This window comes from Hyla sarda, chromosome 3 (assembly GCF_029499605.1).
Source record: "Hyla sarda isolate aHylSar1 chromosome 3, aHylSar1.hap1, whole genome shotgun sequence".
Lineage (NCBI taxonomy): Eukaryota > Metazoa > Chordata > Amphibia > Anura > Hylidae > Hyla > Hyla sarda.
The window spans coordinates 287,862,079-287,880,292 of NC_079191.1; the positions used below are offsets into that span (position 1 = coordinate 287,862,079).

At 38.3% G+C, this 18,214-nt stretch overlaps 1 protein-coding gene across 9 annotated transcripts in view; it reads left to right on the top strand.

Moving 5' to 3' along the window:
- The window catches only part of QKI (QKI, KH domain containing RNA binding), a 184,074-nt gene that overhangs the window by 51,824 nt on the left and 114,036 nt on the right, over positions 1-18,214 (top strand). For all 9 annotated transcript variants that reach the window (XR_008891404.1, XR_008891405.1, XM_056566804.1 and 6 more), the window contains exon 2: positions 7,346-7,494. Coding sequence is in view for 7 of the 9 variants with exons in the window: in XM_056566804.1 (XP_056422779.1) it covers positions 7,346-7,494 (149 nt within the window). In the remaining 2 variants the exon portion in view is untranslated. The remainder of the gene's footprint in view (positions 1-7,345; positions 7,495-18,214) is intronic.

Below are 18,214 nucleotides of genomic sequence, written 5' to 3' on the forward strand. Positions count from 1 at the left end.
TCAATTTTGCACACCTGTAAAAGAACATGGCTGAATTGGAGTGCAGGGGTGGGCAACCAAGGTAATTTACGGATATGGGAGAATTAGACGCAGACAGGTTATCAAGATTGGGGTTTATAGTGGGGCAAAAAAGTATTTGGTCAGCCACAAATTGTGCAAGTTCTCTCACTGTAATTTTCATCATAGATATACCTCAACTATTAGAGACCTAATGAGAAAAAAAATCCATAAAATCACATGGTCTGATTTAAAAAAAAAATGTATTTTCAAATTATGGTGGAAAATAAGTATTTGGTTAATATCAAAAGTTCATCTCAATACTTTGTTATATACCCTTTTTTTTTGGGGCAATTACAGAGGTCAAATGTTTTCTGTAAGTTTTCACACACTGGTATTTTGGCCCATTCCTCCATGCAGATCTCCTCTAGAGCAGTGATGTTTTGGGGCTGTCGCTGGGCAACACAGACTTTAACTCCCTCCAAAGGTTTTCTATGCGGTTGAGATCTGGAGACTGGCTATGTCACTCCAGGACCTTGAAATGCTTCTTGTGAAACCACTCCTTCCTTGCCAGAGTGGTGTGTTTGGGATCATTGTCATGCTGAAAGAATCAGCCATGTTTCATCTTTAGTGCCCTTGCTGATGGGAGGAGGTTTTCACTCAAAATCTCACGATACATTCTTTCCTCTACACGGATCAGTCATCCTGGTCCCTTCCAAAGCGTGATGTTTCCACCCCCATGCTTGATGGTAGGTATGGTGGGGGAGATTTATCAAAACCTGTGCAGAGTAAAAGTTGCTGAGTTGCCCATAGCAACCAATCAGATTGCTGCTTTCATTTCTCAGAGGCCTTTTCAAAAAATGAGGCAATCTGATTGGTTGCTATGGACAACTCAGCAACTTTTCCTCTGGGCAGGCTTTGATAAATATCCCCGGTGTTCTTTGGATGCAACTCGGCATTCTTTCTCCTCCAAACACGACCAGTTGAGTTTTACCAAAAAGTTGGTTACATCTGACCATATGACATTCTCCCAATACTCTTCTGGATCATCCAAATGCTCTCTAGCAAACTTCAGACTGGTCCAGACATGACTGGCACTGCATGATTTGAGTCCCTGGCGGCGTAGTGTTACTGATGGTAGCCTTTGTGTTTTTTTTTCTCCTTATGTCTCTCATAGTTGAGGTATGATGAAAATTACAGACCTCTCCTCTAAGTGAGAGAACTTGCACAATTGGTGAATGATGAAATACTTTTTTTTCCCCCCCACTGTAGTCTGGAGAAAAGATATTTGATCACAATGTACAAATATATGAACGAACAGTGCAGATCCTTTTGTTACAATAATGTTTTATACCTAGGCCTGTCACTATGACAAGGGAGCATCCTCTACATATAGATGAAAGAAGGGTTCACCATCATTACATTCTCTACTGTAAGAACAGTGAGACTATAGAACGTCCTGACACATGATGCTTGTTTTAGAGGGGACTGGATGCCTTTATTGAAAAATATACTGTTACAACTAATGGTTAATATATCTCTGGAGGTGGAATCCAATGATTGATTTGTAATTTTGTAGGAAATTTTCCCTTAGTACGGGGAACTTTATTTATTTATCTCCTTATATATGAAGACAGAAGGGTTAAAGGTGGCACTTGATGCATTCTTGCAGTTTTTTCCTAATGAGCGAAGTGATGTTTTAATTTCTTTTAGCATATTGCAAGTTTACTGTATGGTAGCAAATACCTCCCATTGCTTTTTATTTAGAGCACTTCTATGGAAGAACAGTCTTAGAATTCAGCTTTGTTTCTAAGCTGTATTGCACTAAATATAATATATGACATATTAACCAGTATGCACAGGTGAAAGTGTCGTCAGCAAGTGATTTCAACCCCGTCATTCAAAGCTCTTTAGATTTTCATTCCGGTCCTACGTAGATCCCAGTTCACATTTAGATAACATTCTCAGCATGATGTTCAGTCTGCTGACAGTCCTACCTCAAGGTAATGGCTCACCTGGGCATTGTGGACCGTGCATCAAGCTGATGACTGTTAATATTCTCCTATATAGATTTTCATCTCACACTGAGTGGATACTTGGGGGGGAAATTTATTAAGGCCTGAATCTCAGAGTAAAGCTGTTTAATATTGTAATCTAATTTTCTTACAGTAACTTGTCATTAAGGGTGGATTCACATGTGGAAGATTAGTTGTGGACATTTCCGCACTGTCCAGTATCACACACAACTGATTTACAGTACATATATTTTTTTCACCAAATTTGCTGTGTGAACTTTGCCTTATCCTGTGTTCTAAGGACAATTCAGGCTGTTCTAACATTACTGATGGAATATATTTTTTTCACCCCTTAAACTATAATAGGAATCTCAGAATTGTGTCCATTTCAGGGATTTTTCCCCTCTTTGTATCACGCTGAGAGACAGAGATTCCCAGAAACTCTTCCAACCATCTGTTTTTAAATGCAACATCTGAACGGTTATTCAAAGTTATTTGAAAGGTCAGATGTTGCCTGTTTCCTTCTGTTTGCTGACTGGATTTTCTTCTTTGTTATAGTGCATTGGTTGCCCTTTTTTACTTGTTCATGTAATTCTTGTGCTTTAAATATTCCTCTGTCCTATCCCCCTTGTGGCTTTCTAGCAGATAAGCCATTTTTACACTTGATGGGTCATTTCCAGAATTTTCTAGGCCTTATGGTTTATTACTATGTTTAGTGACACCTCTATAGTTTTAAGACTGCTTAAAAACCCCATACACTCAAATAACTAAAAATTACTTAAAAAGAAAAAAAAAATGCTCACAAAGTTAAGAATCTAGGACTTTCAGATAATATTGATTGAGAAAAAGAAACTATATATATATATATATATATATATATATATATATATATATATACACACACACATATACACAGTGATCCCTCAACTTACAATGGCCTCAACATACAATAGTTTCAACATACAATGATCTTTTCTGGACCATTGTAACTTGAAACTAGACTCAACATACAATGTACGGACAGTCCCGATCTGTGAAACGTGTCAATGGCTGGAAGAACCGACCAATCAGAATGGGCATCTTACTGGTAAAACACCTGTATTACTGAAGCGTATGCACTGACTGATGTCTGGTAGCACCCCGTACATTACAGGGAGGTATTACATGTTCTGTACACATTACCTGTACCAGGGTTAGCTGCTCCTTTGGACACCAGGTGAGGGCGGCTCCATTTTACATTTTTAGGACATTGTGTGTACTGTACAGGACCCTGAAGAAGCTCCTGTCCTCTACATAGACCAGTGTTTCCCAACCAGGGTGCCTCCAGCTGTTGCAAAACTATAACTCCCAGCATGCCCGGACAGCCGAAGGCTGTCCGGGCATGCTGGGAGTTGTAGTTTTGCAACAGCTGGAGGCACCCTGGTTGGGAAACACTGACATAGACAGTGATTTACAGCTCCCAGCAGATCTTTCTTACTTTTATATGTAAGGATTTGCTTTATCTATATTAATCTACTTATTATTCTTTAATCCTCCCTTTTTCCTATGGATGACATTTTGGTGGCTTCAGAACCAATTACCAGGTTTCCATAGAGTTATGATCTCAACATACAATGGTTTCAACATACAATGGTTTCAACATACAATGGTCGTCCTGGAACCGATTAATATTGTAACTTGAGGGACCACTGTATATATATATATATATATATATATATATATATATATATATATATATACACACATCGTAGTAGACTCGGCTGCACTGTGCAGGGTGTTTAGAATACAATGTGACTGAAGAAGTGAACAGCTGACTTGGCGCTCATAGTGTCTGTTTGCATGGAGTAGATGTGACACATATAACTAATTTTTCCGCAGTTGGCATCAGACCGGATTGAGAAGGGGTTAAAGTAAAATCTGGTTTTCCCCTGTGAGCACTATTTATAAAAGTACTTAGGATGATTAAAGTGTCACGCTGGTGATTAATGGACAGAGCTTCTGCTGATTTGTCAGCTCTCTCCATTTCAGAATTCAATCATTTTCCTTTGTGTGGAGAGCCTGCAGGCCTATAGAGATCTTACCTCCCTAGTTCTCCTGCAAGGCTTTCCGCTTCATCCCTGGAACCAGTGCGGCCTCCTCTCCCTCACTCCACATTACTGATGGACTAATCTGTCATGGAGATAATGGAGATGCAGAAACATTCTGTAGATCACTGGAACTCCCCCTAAGGCAGTGTTTCCCAACAAGATTGCCTCCAGCTGTTGAAAAACTACAACTCCCAGCATGGCTTTTGGCTGTCTGTGCTTGCTAGGAGTTGTAGTTTTGCTACGGCTGGAGGCACATGCACAAGTGAATGATTTATTGGATTGGATCTGGTGCACTGGATATTTCACATGGTAAAAATATCCTGTTGTAGACAAAACTTTTTTACAAGCGATGTGAAATTGATGAGGATTTTGCCGAGGGTACAGTAATCTCTTTAAATTTCGCCGATGTAGGCTGAATCTAACCTTATGGCCACAGAGGAAGCAGAATAATGTAAAGACTGTTACAATAGCAAGTGAGTACAACGCTTTAATCCAGAGTAATCTCTTGCATTGCTGGGGATTTGGTTATCATTTTTCAAATCTACCAGCTGATTATGTAAAACAAACTACAGTCTAGTGCCGAATGCGCCGGCTTGTACCCTGGGAGCCTGCTTTGCTTACTTGCTTGGGGCAGCATTTTTCCCCGGTCTCTCAGGTCCATTATGTTGTTGCCCTTTCAATTTATTTGACACACTTGATATATTTTCTACTGTGTTTTATTAGAATGACCTTTCAAATTAAAAGAGCATGATACATGCTTGCTGCTTTTTTTTCTTAAGCATTTCTATTTTAGCTGCCATCCATCACTGTATCATATATTCACCGCATCCATTGTTGGTTTTGGTACAGAACCCCTAAACAGGCTGTACTAGCGTTCAGCAAAGAGTATTGTTGGAAGCATCCTGGATCGGCGAAACTCAACTGTAATAGAAATAATAATCCTTCATGGGTTTTCTTCTGTTGTGGCCAATACTCTGCGCATTCTAATTTTTTTCATTGGGAGAACAATGATTTAGCAGTAAATTGCATTTCGATAGAAAGTAAAATGTGGAACTTTGTGCAACTTTGATTTAAAAAAAATAAAAGTCTGCGTAGCTTTAAAGGAGTACTCCACTGGAAATCGTTTTTTTTTTTTTTTTTTAAATCAACTGGTGACAGATTTGTAAATTACTTCTATTAAAAAAAATCTTAATCCTTCCAGAACTTATCAGCTGCTTTATGATCCACATGAAGTTCTTTTCTTTTTGAATTTCCTTTGTCTGACCACAGTGCTCTCTGCTAACACCTCTGTGTATGCCATGAACTGTCCAGAGCAGGAAAGGTTTGCTATGGGGATTTACTCTGGACAGTTCCTAAAATGGACAGAGGTGTCAGCAGAGAGCACTGGTCAGACAGAATTAAAATTCAAAAAGAAAACTTCCGGTGGAGCATTAAAGCAGCTAAGTATTGAAAGGATTAAGACTTTTAAATAGAAATAAGTTACAAATCTGTCAAAATTTTCGGACACCAGTTGATTTAGAAAAAAAAAAATGTTTTCCAGTAGAGTACCCCTTTAACTTAAAAAAGTGCTCTCATGTTGGGGGAAAAAAAGCTCTTGGCAAATGCAGGCTGTTCTAAAAAATGCCATCAGAAAATGTGATTGTTTAAAGGGGTTCTCCGGTGCTTAGACATCTTATCTCCCCAGGATCTTGCACACGGCACCCCGTTTCTAATCAGTCCCCGGAGTGAGTTCGCTCCGGGTCTGATTACCGACGACTACAGGGCCGGCGGCGGCGATGGCTGTCACTCCCCCTCCCGTAGGCTTGCATTGAGGGGCGGAGCGTGACGTCACACGTCGTCGGTAATCAGACCCGGAGCGAACACACTCCGGGGACTGATTACAAACGGGGTGCCGCATGCAAGATCCCGGGATTCCCCAGCGGCGGGACTCCCGCGATCAGGCATCTTATCCCCTATCCTTTGGATAGGGATAAGATGTCTAGGCACCGGAGAACCCCTTTAAGTTATTTAAGAATTTTTGGTAATTTTTCAGTTTACGATCTAGGTTTAAAACATCCGGAAAACTTCGTATTTGTCATGACACTAGACCGAATATTAAGATGAGACTTCCTGTTTTGTCTTGTCCTGTTCCTGTTGCGCAATATCAACTGCAGCAGCGGGAAATTTGCTGCGTACTCTCAGATGATCATTTGGTTTTTGGTGAAGATTGGAGGAGGAGACATGCGCAGGTGTGACTGTAACGTGCAGTCCGCCTCCAATCTTCACTGAAAACACTGGGCTGCTGATGGCTAGCCCTGTGTGTATGATCCTCTGAGAATACACCGCGTATTTCCCGCTGCTTCAGATCATTTTGTGATGCGTGAAATAACTGCCTATGAAGTATGTGGGGCCGTACCCTTACAATGAAAAGAGAGACCAGTAGATAGAAAACATAATAATAAATGATGGTCACAGCTCAGCCTCCCCGTCCCTTGGAATGACCTCTGTAAAGGTCACGTAGTATTATCTGTAACCTTTCCCATTCAGATCAGTGGGACAGCTTCTGTCTATTGTTGCCTATGTTGATTGAGTTTGCTCTAACACATATATCTAAATGCTGTTAAAAACAACCCAGACAAGATGGCTTGCCCCATAATAATGTACAAAAAAAACAAAAACAAAAATTACAGTGAGAAAATAGAACTTGAATAGAAAGAAATCCTTGCACTATTTGGCTATAATCAGTTGAAAACTAAGTGATGCCTTTTACTTTCGATTGTCAGGTTTTTCTTGCATAAAAAAATAACAATATTCTAAAAACATGGCAACATAATTGTTTCTCCAGAAATACGAACAGGATTTTGTAACCATTATACAAACCTTCCATAAATATTTGTGTGGGGTATATAAATGCTAACTAAAGTGAAGTGTATTGCAGTTTTCCATTTTCAGGAAAGCCAGTGTCTAAGCCAGTGTTTCCCAACCAGGGTGCCTCCAGATGTTGCAAAACTACAACTCCTAGCATGCCTGGACAGCCTTTGGTTGTCCTGACATGCTGGGAGTTGTAGTTATGTAACACGTGGAGGCACCCTGGTTGGGAAACACTGGCCTAAGCAGTCTGTTAGCTTGGTACTTACAATACAGAACAGCATAAATATAACATTTAATGGTTTGAAAATGGCCATCTGTCAATCCCGTATTGAAAGAATTTCACCTGTATTTATCAGTTATTGACTTTTTTTTTTTTTGGTTTTTGTTTCCGAGCAGAGATCAGCAGAGTACGAAAAGATATGTACAACGACACATTAAATGGCAGTGGCAACCCTGACAGGCGAAGTGCAGAACTACCAGATGGTATTGGACCTATTGTACAGTTACAAGAAAAACTTTATGTGCCTGTAAAAGAATATCCAGATGTAAGTATATATTTGATATGTAGCCACTTATGTTATTTTGGGAGCAATGACATAATATTGTACGTGCATTTTATAGTCCAAACTTAATCTTGAAGTAAAATTGAGTTGACTGAAAGGGGCTACCCCGGTGGAAAACTTTTATTTTTTTATTTATTTTTAATCAACTGCTGCCAGAAAGTTAAACAGATTTGTAAATTACTTCTATTAAAAAATCTTAATCCTTCCAGTACTTATTAGCTGCTGAATACTACAGAAGAAATTATTGTTCTTTTTGGAACACAGAGCTGTCTGCTGACATCCTGACCACAGTGCTCTCTGCTGACATCTCTGTCCATGTTAACAACTGTCCAGAGTAGGAGAAAATCCCCATAGCAAACATATGATGCTCTGGACAGTTCCTAAAATGGACAGAGATGTCAGCAGAGAGCACTGTGCTTGTGATTCAGCAGAGAGCACTGTGTTCCAAAATAATATAATTTCCTCTGTAGTATTCAGCAGCTAATAAGTACTGCAAGGATTAAGATTTTTTTTAAATAAAAGTAATTTACAAATCTAAAAGTATTGTGCAAAAATAGCCCAAACCTCAAGGATAATAGATTAAAAGTTTATTTTTGGAAAAAATATATATTTTCAAGACCGTGCTTCAATTAGACAGATTTTTTTTATTTAAATAAGAAATTTTAGGTCGCTTAAATTCCTCACACATGGCCCTAGTGGGAGGAAAAATAGATAGCAGATATAACATATAAAATATGCAATAATACAATCAATATAAAAAAATTACCGTATATGGCTAGTTACTGATTTGGCTACTGCACGTCCGGATATTAAACAGTCTGTTAGTGGTGAGGTAATATTGGTGGAATGTCCATAAAGGTTATTGCAATAGTGGTTAGATATTACCCGTTCCTGATGATGATATCGTGCTGTGGTATTGATGTCCGTATAGTGCTGTCGCTGGTTAGTAAGCTCTGGCGGGCACTGAGTGCGGCTGGTCTGGACTGCACTGGACCCGATGTTTTGCCACGCCACACAATGGCACTCCTCGTGGCAGCGGCGTGTGACGTCAGCCAGGGAGGTGATCGTAGTTGGTGGATCTCAGGAGATGGATTGCAGGGTCCCTGTTGACAACAGAGACAGGACGGCACGGGTGATCTCACAGCAAGCGGATCTCCAAGTAGATGGATTGCAGGGTCCCTGTTGACAACAGAGACAGGACGGCACGGGTGATCTCACAGCAAGCGGATCTCCAAGTAGATGGATTGCAGGGTCCCTGTTGACAACAGAGAGACAGGACGGCACGGGTGATCTCACGGCAAGTGGCTCTCCAAGTAGATGGATTGCAGGTATGGTAGATGGGGATGATAATGAACGAGATATATAAATTCCAGGCTCACAGCAGCTGGCACACACTTTAGGCTTACAGTGCATTCTATATGATGGTGGACTAAACGCATTTCAGGGTATTTATGCAAATCACTCTCGACCCCTTCCACAGTAGCGGTCAGCTACTATACGGACATCAACATCAATACCACAGCACGATATCATCAGGAACGGGTAATATCTAACCACTATGGCAATAACCTTTATGGACATTCCACAAATTACCTCACCACTAACAGACTGTTTAATATCTGGACGTCCAGTAGCCGAATCAGTAACTCACTGTATGCCATATAAGGTTGATTTTTTTTATATTGATTGTATTATTGCATATTTTGTTACATCTATCTATTTTTCCTCCCATTAGGGCCCTGTGTGAGGAATTTATGCAACCTAAAATTTCTTATTTAGATAAAAAATCTGTCTAATTGAAGCACAGCCTTGAAAATATATATTTTTTTCCAAAAAAAAAACTTTTATTCTACTATCCTTGAGGTTTGGGCTATTTTTACATAATACTTTTAAATTATTTCTTCACTTTGGGTATAAGTGATTGCCCTTACACCTCGGACAGTAGTAAATTGTGAGCTGCACCAATTTCTTTTTTCTAATTTACAAATCTGTTTAACTTTCTGGCACCAGTTGATTAAAAAAATAAAAATAAAAGCAATCAGCTTGGTTGCTATGGGCACCTTTTTTGGTAAATCTCCCGTAGTATGTTTTATTTCAAATTGTTTATTGATGACCTTTTTGAGGAATTAGAGTAGAATTTCAATATTAGTAGATTACCCCTAACTGGTTAAGGTAATCATCACAGAGGAGGATAACATAATATTACAGAGGGATCTGCGAAAGCTGCCATAAAAACATGGTATACAAGAACGTGCCAAATAATAAAACATTAGGTTAAAGAAGGACATGGCTCAATTGGAGAAGGGTACAGAAGAGGGCGACAAAGATAATTAGTAGAATGGGAGGTTTACAGTATAAGACAGGTTATCGAGCTTGTTTTTTTTTTTTTTTTAGTTTGGAGAGAAGACAATTTAGGAGAGATCTGATCACTAAGTACAAATATACAATCTTTTTATACCTAGGCAAGTAACCATAACAAGGGGGCATCTGCTAAGGTTTCATAATTACAGATGAAGATTCTTTACTGTAAGGGCAGTGACACTATAGAACGCTCATGATGTGATGTCGAACTCCATTAACAAGTTCAAGGGGGGCCTGGATGTTTTTCAGGAAAAATATAATACAAGTTATAGATACTAGCTTCATGGATAGAACCTTGATCCAGGGATTTATTCTAATTGCCATATTTGAGTTTTCAAATTAATTTTTTCTAATTTTTCCTTGTCATGGGGCAATTGGCATTAGTCATTTTATTTAAAAAAATGTTCTCCCTTCTTCTGGATCAACACAGTAGAGTTAAAGGTTGAACTGGATGGAGACTTGCCTTTATTTCAACCTTACAAATGATGTAACTAAATGTTACCATGTTAGGCGACACGATTGACAGATCTGTTTAAAGATGTCTTGTTTCCTGAAGAGCAGTCATTGAACATTATTGGTTAGGGCACTTTCACACTATAAAAGTGCACTGGTTATGAACGCCCGTTATAAAAAGCGGGGAAATTGGCAGTTATACGGCCGGTACAAAATCGCTAACGCCTATTAGAAAAAGCCCATAGACTATAATGGGATTTTCTAATAGCTGTGATTTTGTACTGGCCTTATAACTGCCGATTTCCCCTCTTTTTATAACGGGCGTTCATAACCAGTGCACTTTTATAGTGTGAAAGCTCCCTTAGTTGTCATGGTAGTTTAGCTATATATGTTGATTATGAATAGATGGTAAACATGTTGTGGTGCGGTACACACGTCATTAATGGGATTTCCATTATAGAAGTGTATTTTCTTTGTAACACAAACTGCAATTTAAAAGGCAGGTATGGTTGGGACACTGCAGTCACTGAACCTAGCAGCTAAAGGTTACTTCTGACTCTTGACGTTGACAAATAATATTTCAGGAAAGGCAGCAGAATTGCATCCCTGCGATAATGTGTCCATTTAAAGCTTCCCCAAAATAGATTTGGGATAGAATTTTCCAAGCATGAAATAGGTTTCTGTTGTTCGATTTCATTTTTAAATTTAAATGCAATATCACAATTTCAAAAACTTGATATTTTTTTTTTTGTAATGCTCTAGGGGGGAAAAAAAATAAAATATATAACAGTATACATTTAGAGGGCAGAAAATAAGTGTTTCAAACATATTGTTGACCACTGGAAGAAATAGAATGTCTTGTAATTGCTTAATGTGCCTCATGTACTACTGCAAGGGTTGTTTTCTGTAACCTCCGTAAATGCGTGGTTAATCATTGTTTATGCTCAAAAAACGTTTTCTATAATGTAGAAAATAATGTGTATTTGTCATATAAATTGGTTAAAAATGTGTATATTTTTGTCCCTACAGCTATTGCCTTTGTGTCTCTGTGAGGAGAGCAAATACATTAGTGTGGGGGGACCAGCAGGGCTCTCTGCACCGGGGACCAGCAGGGCTCTGTGCTTTGAGGCTCTGTGACACGCTCCGGGCTCACACAGTAGGATGACTGACAAGCCAGGAACCTGCACAGAGTCCTGCTTGTCCTGTCCTCACTTCCTGTATTTGGTCTTCTCACAGAGACACACAGGCAATAGCTGCAGGGATAAAAAAAAAAAAAACAATTTCACCCAAAAATATACAAATTCTTTAACCATTGTATTACAAATATACAAATATAGTATTATCTATATTATATAAATGTTTTTAATGACAGGTATACTTTAATGTGACAGTGTAATACTTATTTTACCCGATAACGACCATGGACGTCTATGCTCGTCCAATGTCCATTAACGGGGTATGACGTGGGCTCCTGACTCGAGCTTGCATCATACCAGCCAGCCCCCAGCTGATTCCTGTAGCCCGCGATCGCCGCTGCTGGCTTTTAACCCTTTAGATTGCCGCTGTCAAAGTTGACAGTGGCATCTTAAGGTACCTGTATCCCGTCCCTTGTGGTCCAGTGGTGGTCCAGTGGGGTGGGTGCGATCCACTGCTGAGGTAGCCTGAGGGCTTACCTCTCCTACTGCGGCGGTTTTGGTGCTCAGAATGATAAAGCCTGACAGGACCAGGCTTTATCAATCGCGCGCAGAGCACACCGATCAATGGGATTGTATGTAATCCCATTGATCTGTATGAGGAATAAAATGATTCCTCCTAAAAGTCCCCTGAGGGGACTAAAAGTGTAAAAAAAATAAAAATAAAATTCTGTTAAAAAACACACATTAACCCCTTCCTTATTAAAAGTTTAAATCACCCCCCTTTTCACAAATTCCATATAAAAATATATAACCATAATAAAAATAAACATATTTGGTATCGCAACGTGCGTAAATGTCCGAACTACAAAAATATATCGTAAATTAAACCACACGGTCAATGGCGTACGCGCAAAAAAATCCAAAGTCCAAAATAGCGTATTTTGGGTCACTTTTCATACCATAAAAAAAGGAATAAAAAGCGATCAAAAAGTCTGATCAAAACAAAAAATGGTACCGATTAAAACTTCAGATCATGGCGCAAAAAAGGAGCCCTCATACTGCCCCGTACACAGAAAAATAAAAAATTATAGGGGTCAGAAGATGACAATTTTAAATGTATAAATTTTCATTCATGTAGTTATGATTTTGTTCAAAAGTACTACAAAATCAAACCTATATAAGTAGGGTATAATTTTAATCTTCTGGACCTACAGAATGTGTAATTTTTACCGAAAAATGTACTGCGTAGAAACGGAAGCCCCCAAAATTTACAAAATTGTGTTTTTTCTTCAATTTTGTCACAAAATGATTTATTTTCCGTTCGCCGTAGATTTTGGGGTAAAATGACTGTCATTACAAAGTAGAATTGGTGGCGCAAAAAATAAGCAATCATATGGGTTTTTAGGTGCCAAATTGAAAGAATTATGATTTTTAAAAGGTGATAAGGAAAAAACGAAAGTGCAAAAACAGAAAAATGTTTGGTCCTTAAGGGGTTAAATGGTTTTGTGGCTTCATATGTCAGTCGATTAAATCTTTTATGTGGGCAGTTCACATAGGGAGATGCGCTTCTATGTAAGATGCCTTCTGTAACTTGTCCTTTCAGCATGTCCTGATCTACTTGTGCGTGTAAGGATCCTTACACTCACTATTGCCCAACAAGGGTCTCCCATCCCATCTTGCGCTTCACAAAAATTGAAACTTACATGATCCTTTTTTAGATCTAATGTGTGATCATGTGACATACCATGTAACTTCACAGAACCATGGACTAAATAATTTGAAAGCCTAATGTGTGTTTGTGATCCCGTGGGTTTCCAAAATCACCTGGATCACATAAATTGACAGCACACTTGTTTGCATATGTGTCAGTAAGACAGAGACTGTGCACAAACTTAGCCATGAAACTTTTCAAGTTTAAATGGATATTCTGGTTATTTTATTTATTTTTATGTATATTTCTGTCTAGGCATGTGGTTAAAAAACAAGAAAAACATATTTTTGTAAATAAATAAAAAACTATACTTGCTCTCATCAGTTACATGGTACTGCTGTTCTCATGAAGCCTGTTAGGAACTGCACAGCTCCCGGGACGTGAGTCATCAGAGAGCAGTTAGACAGAAAACAACAACTCAACTTCAGAAGCTAATAACTATTGGAAGGATTAAGATTTTTTAATAGAAGTCATTTACAAATCTGTTTAACTTTCCCGAGCCAGTTGATCTATAAAAAAAAGTTTGGGCCTGGAATACCCCTTTAATGTTTGTTTTTTGTTGTTGTTGTTTTTATTTGCAGACTGGGCACAATAGGATGAAGAAAATGTTCTCAATACTACTCCTTTTTTTTTTTTTTTTTTACGTTTTTGTTTTTTTCCTCCTTGCCTTCTAAAAATCATAACTTTTATATTTTCACCAGCAGACTAGTATGAGGCTTGTATGCGCAAGCAGTTGTCCTTTGTAATGACATAACTCATTTTACCATAAAATGTTTGGCGCAACCCAAAAAATACTATTTGTGTGGGGAAATTGATAAAACAGTAATTTTGCTAATTTTGGAAAGTTTTGTTTTCATGCTGTACACTTTACGGTAAAATAGAGCGGTTTTCTTTATTCTGTGGGTTAATACGATTAAAATGATACCCATGATTACATACTTTTCTCTTATTATACTGCTTAAAAAAAAAATCGCTAACTTTTTAATCAAATTAGTGCGTTTAAATTTTTTTTTTTTTTACGTTCACGCTGTTCACCGTACGGGATAATTAACATTATATTTTAATAGATTGGATATTTATGCATGTGACGATACCAAATATGTTTATTCCAATTTTTTTTTTACGCTTCTTGGGGGTAAAATGGGGAAAAATTGACAATTAACATTTTTATTGGGGGATTTTTCTAATTTTTTTACTTTTATTTTTTAATTTTAATAGTCATAGGGGACTATTTTATAGCAATCATTTGATTGCTAATACAGTTCAGTGCTATGCATAGGGCATAGCACTGATCAGTGTTATTGGCGATCTTCTGCTCGATCTCAGACCAGAGCAGAATACACCAGGAGACGGACGGAGGCAGGTGAGGGGACCTCCGTCCGCCATTACAGATGATCGGATTGCCGCGGCAGCGCTGCGGGCGATCCGATCATCCACATTAAGTGCCGCACTTCTGCAGATGCTGTGATCTGTATTGATCAAAGCATATGAGGGGTTAAAGGCGGACATCCGCGCGATGGCCACTGTCAGATTCAAAAACGTTTTACATGTTGTACGTCTTGACAAAATATTAACCTTAACCCCTTAACGACGCAGGACGTATATTTACGTCCTGCGCCGGCTCTCGCGATATGAAGCGGGATCGCGCCGCGATCCCGCATCATATCGCGTCGCGATCCCGCATCATATCGCGTCGGTCCCGGCGCTAATAAACGGCCGGGACCCGCGGCTAATACCACACATCGCCGATCGCGGCGATGTGCGGTATTAACCCTTTAGAAGCGGTTAATTTCACCGCGGTGAAATCGTGGCGTCCCGAACAGCTGATCGGACACCGGGAGGGCTCTAACCTGCCTCCTCGGTGTCCGATCGACGAATGACTGCTCCGTGCCTGAGATCCAGGCAGGAGCAGTCAAGCGCCGATAATGCTGATCACAGGCGTAATACACGCCAGTGATCAGCATAGGAGATCAGTGTGTGCAGTGTTATAGGTCCCTATGGGACCTATAACACTGCAAAAAAAAAGTAAAAAAAAAAGTGTTAATAAAGGTCATTTAACCCCTTCCCTAATAAAAGTTTGAATCACCCCCCTTTTCCCATAAAAAAAATAAAAGTGTAAAAAAAATAAACATATGTGGTATCGCCGCATGCGTAAATGTCCGAACTATAAAAATATATCATTAATTAAGCCTTACGGTCAATGGCGTACGCGCAAAAAAATTCCAAAGTCCAAAAAAGCGTATTTTGGTAACTTTTTATAACATTAAAAAATGAATAAAAAGTGATCAAAAAGTCAGATCAAAAGAAAAATCATACCAATAAAAACTTCAGATCACGGCGCAAAAAATGAGTCCTCATACCGCCCCGTACGTGGAAAAATAAAAGTTATAGGGGTCAGAAGATGACATTTTTAAACGTATAAATTTTCCTGCATGTAGTTATGATTTTTTCCAGAAGTGCGACAAAATCAAACCTATATAAGTAGGATATCATTTTAACCGTATAGACCTACAGAATAATAAGGTGTAATTTTTACCGAAATATGCACTGCGTAGAAACGGAAGCCCCCAAAAGTTACAAAATGGCGTTTTTTTTCGATTTTGTCGCACAATGATTTTTTTTTCCGTTTCGCCGTGCATTTTTGGGTAAAATGACTGTCGCTGCAAAGTAGAATTGGCGACGCAAGAAATAAGCCATAATATGGATTTTTGGGTGGAAAATTGAAAGGGTTATGATTTTTAAAAGGTAAGGAGGAAAAAACGAAAGTGCAAAAACGGAAAAACCCTGAGTCCTTAAGGAGTTAAGGACCATCTTCAGATTATCTTGGAACAAAACAAAATTTATCCTAATCATAGGTCATCAATATTGTAGTCCCAAAAATCCTGTAAAGACTAACTTTACGTTCCAAAAAAATAGCCATAGTATTGTGATGTTGGTGGGAAAACAAAAATGTTCTTGGTACTTAATTGTAGAGCAATATTTTCTCAGTTAGCCAAGAGCAATTACATTTTACATGTGTATTCTTTTTATAGTTTGTTTTTCTTTGTAATAGTGTGTTGTGTGTGTGTGTGTGTATATTAGGTTTTTTTTTTGTGCTAATTCATTGTGTTTCTTGCATCCTGCCTGTACATTGTGTTTTTTGCATCCTCCCTTTTTCACTTCTGTATTATGTTTTCGCTTCTGACACATTTCAGTGGTTATTTACTTGTAGATTTTTAGCAATGTCCTGTTTTCGTTGATTCAACTACTTATTTTTTTTCAGTTTTTTACTATTTTTATTTGGTTACGTATTTATGTAGTACTGTGACTCTTCCATACAATATGAATGGGATTTGCAGAGGTTCCTACCTTACCTTAACAGTTTGTAACTTTCTGGGAACTATTACCCCCTAAAGGTTAGAGCCATTTATTCAGCATGTGATGGCCATCAGGAACCGTAGAATGCATTCCTGTGCCCCCTCAGGCTACTCTCTGTGGCTTGGCAGCTCATTTCATGATGCTAATATGTAATAACTGTCATTACACTTTGTCAGGCACTCAGGGCTGCCGGCAGCAAAAAAAAAGGAGCCCTTTCAGCTATACTGCCATGTTCTGGTCCTTCCCAGACAAGCTGAAATCCACTGCTCTGCAGTGAACAGTAAAAATCTGTTTATAGTTTTATTTTATTTTTTCTTAAATACACATCATATTCTTTGTGAGGATTACACTTTTAAGTTCAGGATTACTTTTAGTTTCACAGTTTAATCCTGTAGTAGTTTGGTACACGTAGTATTTCAGTGCATGGAGTCATTGGAAGAATATTCTAGGAAAAACGAAAAGCTTGTTTGTAGGGTATAGAGATGACCATTTGGAACTTGGTACTAAAGAAAATACACCTATTTATAAATGTTTAGATATTGTAGTCTACAAAATCTCCAAGATTTGGGCAATGTTGCCAAATATAAAGCCCACCCTTTTTATGAACTGAAAACTCAAAATTCTTCACTCGACAAAGTTGGTAGCACTTTTTCTTGTCTTTAGGTAAAACCTTTGTTGAATTGTTAATTGAAGACTATTTAACAAAATTGACTGAATCAAAGTCCTTCTTCTGAATGTACTTCAGTGTTAAACTGCTTACCCTTATTCTGACAAATGAATAAATATTTAAAATGATAATTATAGCTTATAAAAAAGTGTTAAGTCTGATTAATGTGAAATTCACTACTGGCGTTCCTCTGTGGCTTCTTAGTCAAACTTAAGAACTCAATAATTATCTCATCTAAAGCATCATGTCCTCCGAGTATTGTGCAGCTCAAAGGGCAGCAGTGATAAACAGCACGCGCCTACTTTTTGACCATTTTCGTTAAAATGTTTAATTAGTGCAACAAAATGCTGAACCTGGGGACTAATTGTACTTTGGGGAGCTTACCGACGAAATAACATCTCATCTGTGGATACTAAACTGCTGCAATGATGTAGACACGCTGATTTCTATGCTAAAGCTGCTAGTTGACTTTGTGGTGGTTATAGGCTAAATACTAAGGCTGCTTTCACACTATAAAATTCATCCGTTTTAAAGATCCGATTGATGTTCCTTTAAGAAAACCCTGAAAATCGGCCATTAAATGTTTGTTACAAAATCCCATTATAGTCTATGGGATTTTTACATTATCAGTTTTAATCCGCTATAGTCAGTTATTAATAACGGACATTACTTTGTGACGGAAGATAGTAACGGGAGAAATAGTTCTTCCGTTCATTCTCCCGTCACAAAATAACGTCCGTTATTTATAGCGGATTAAAACGGATAATGTAAAAATCCCATAGACAATAATGGGATTTTCTAACGGACGTATGGTATTTTCTAACCGACGTTTAATGGCCGATTTTCAGGGTTTTCATAACAGAACATCAAACGGATCTTTAAAACGGATGAATTTTATAGTGTGAAAGCAGCCTTAGAATGTACAATTTCAGTTTTCTCAACTAGATATAGAAAATTTCTTACAAAATAAAAAAATGTATCTCTACCTTGATGGAAAACTGGACATGACCTAACTAT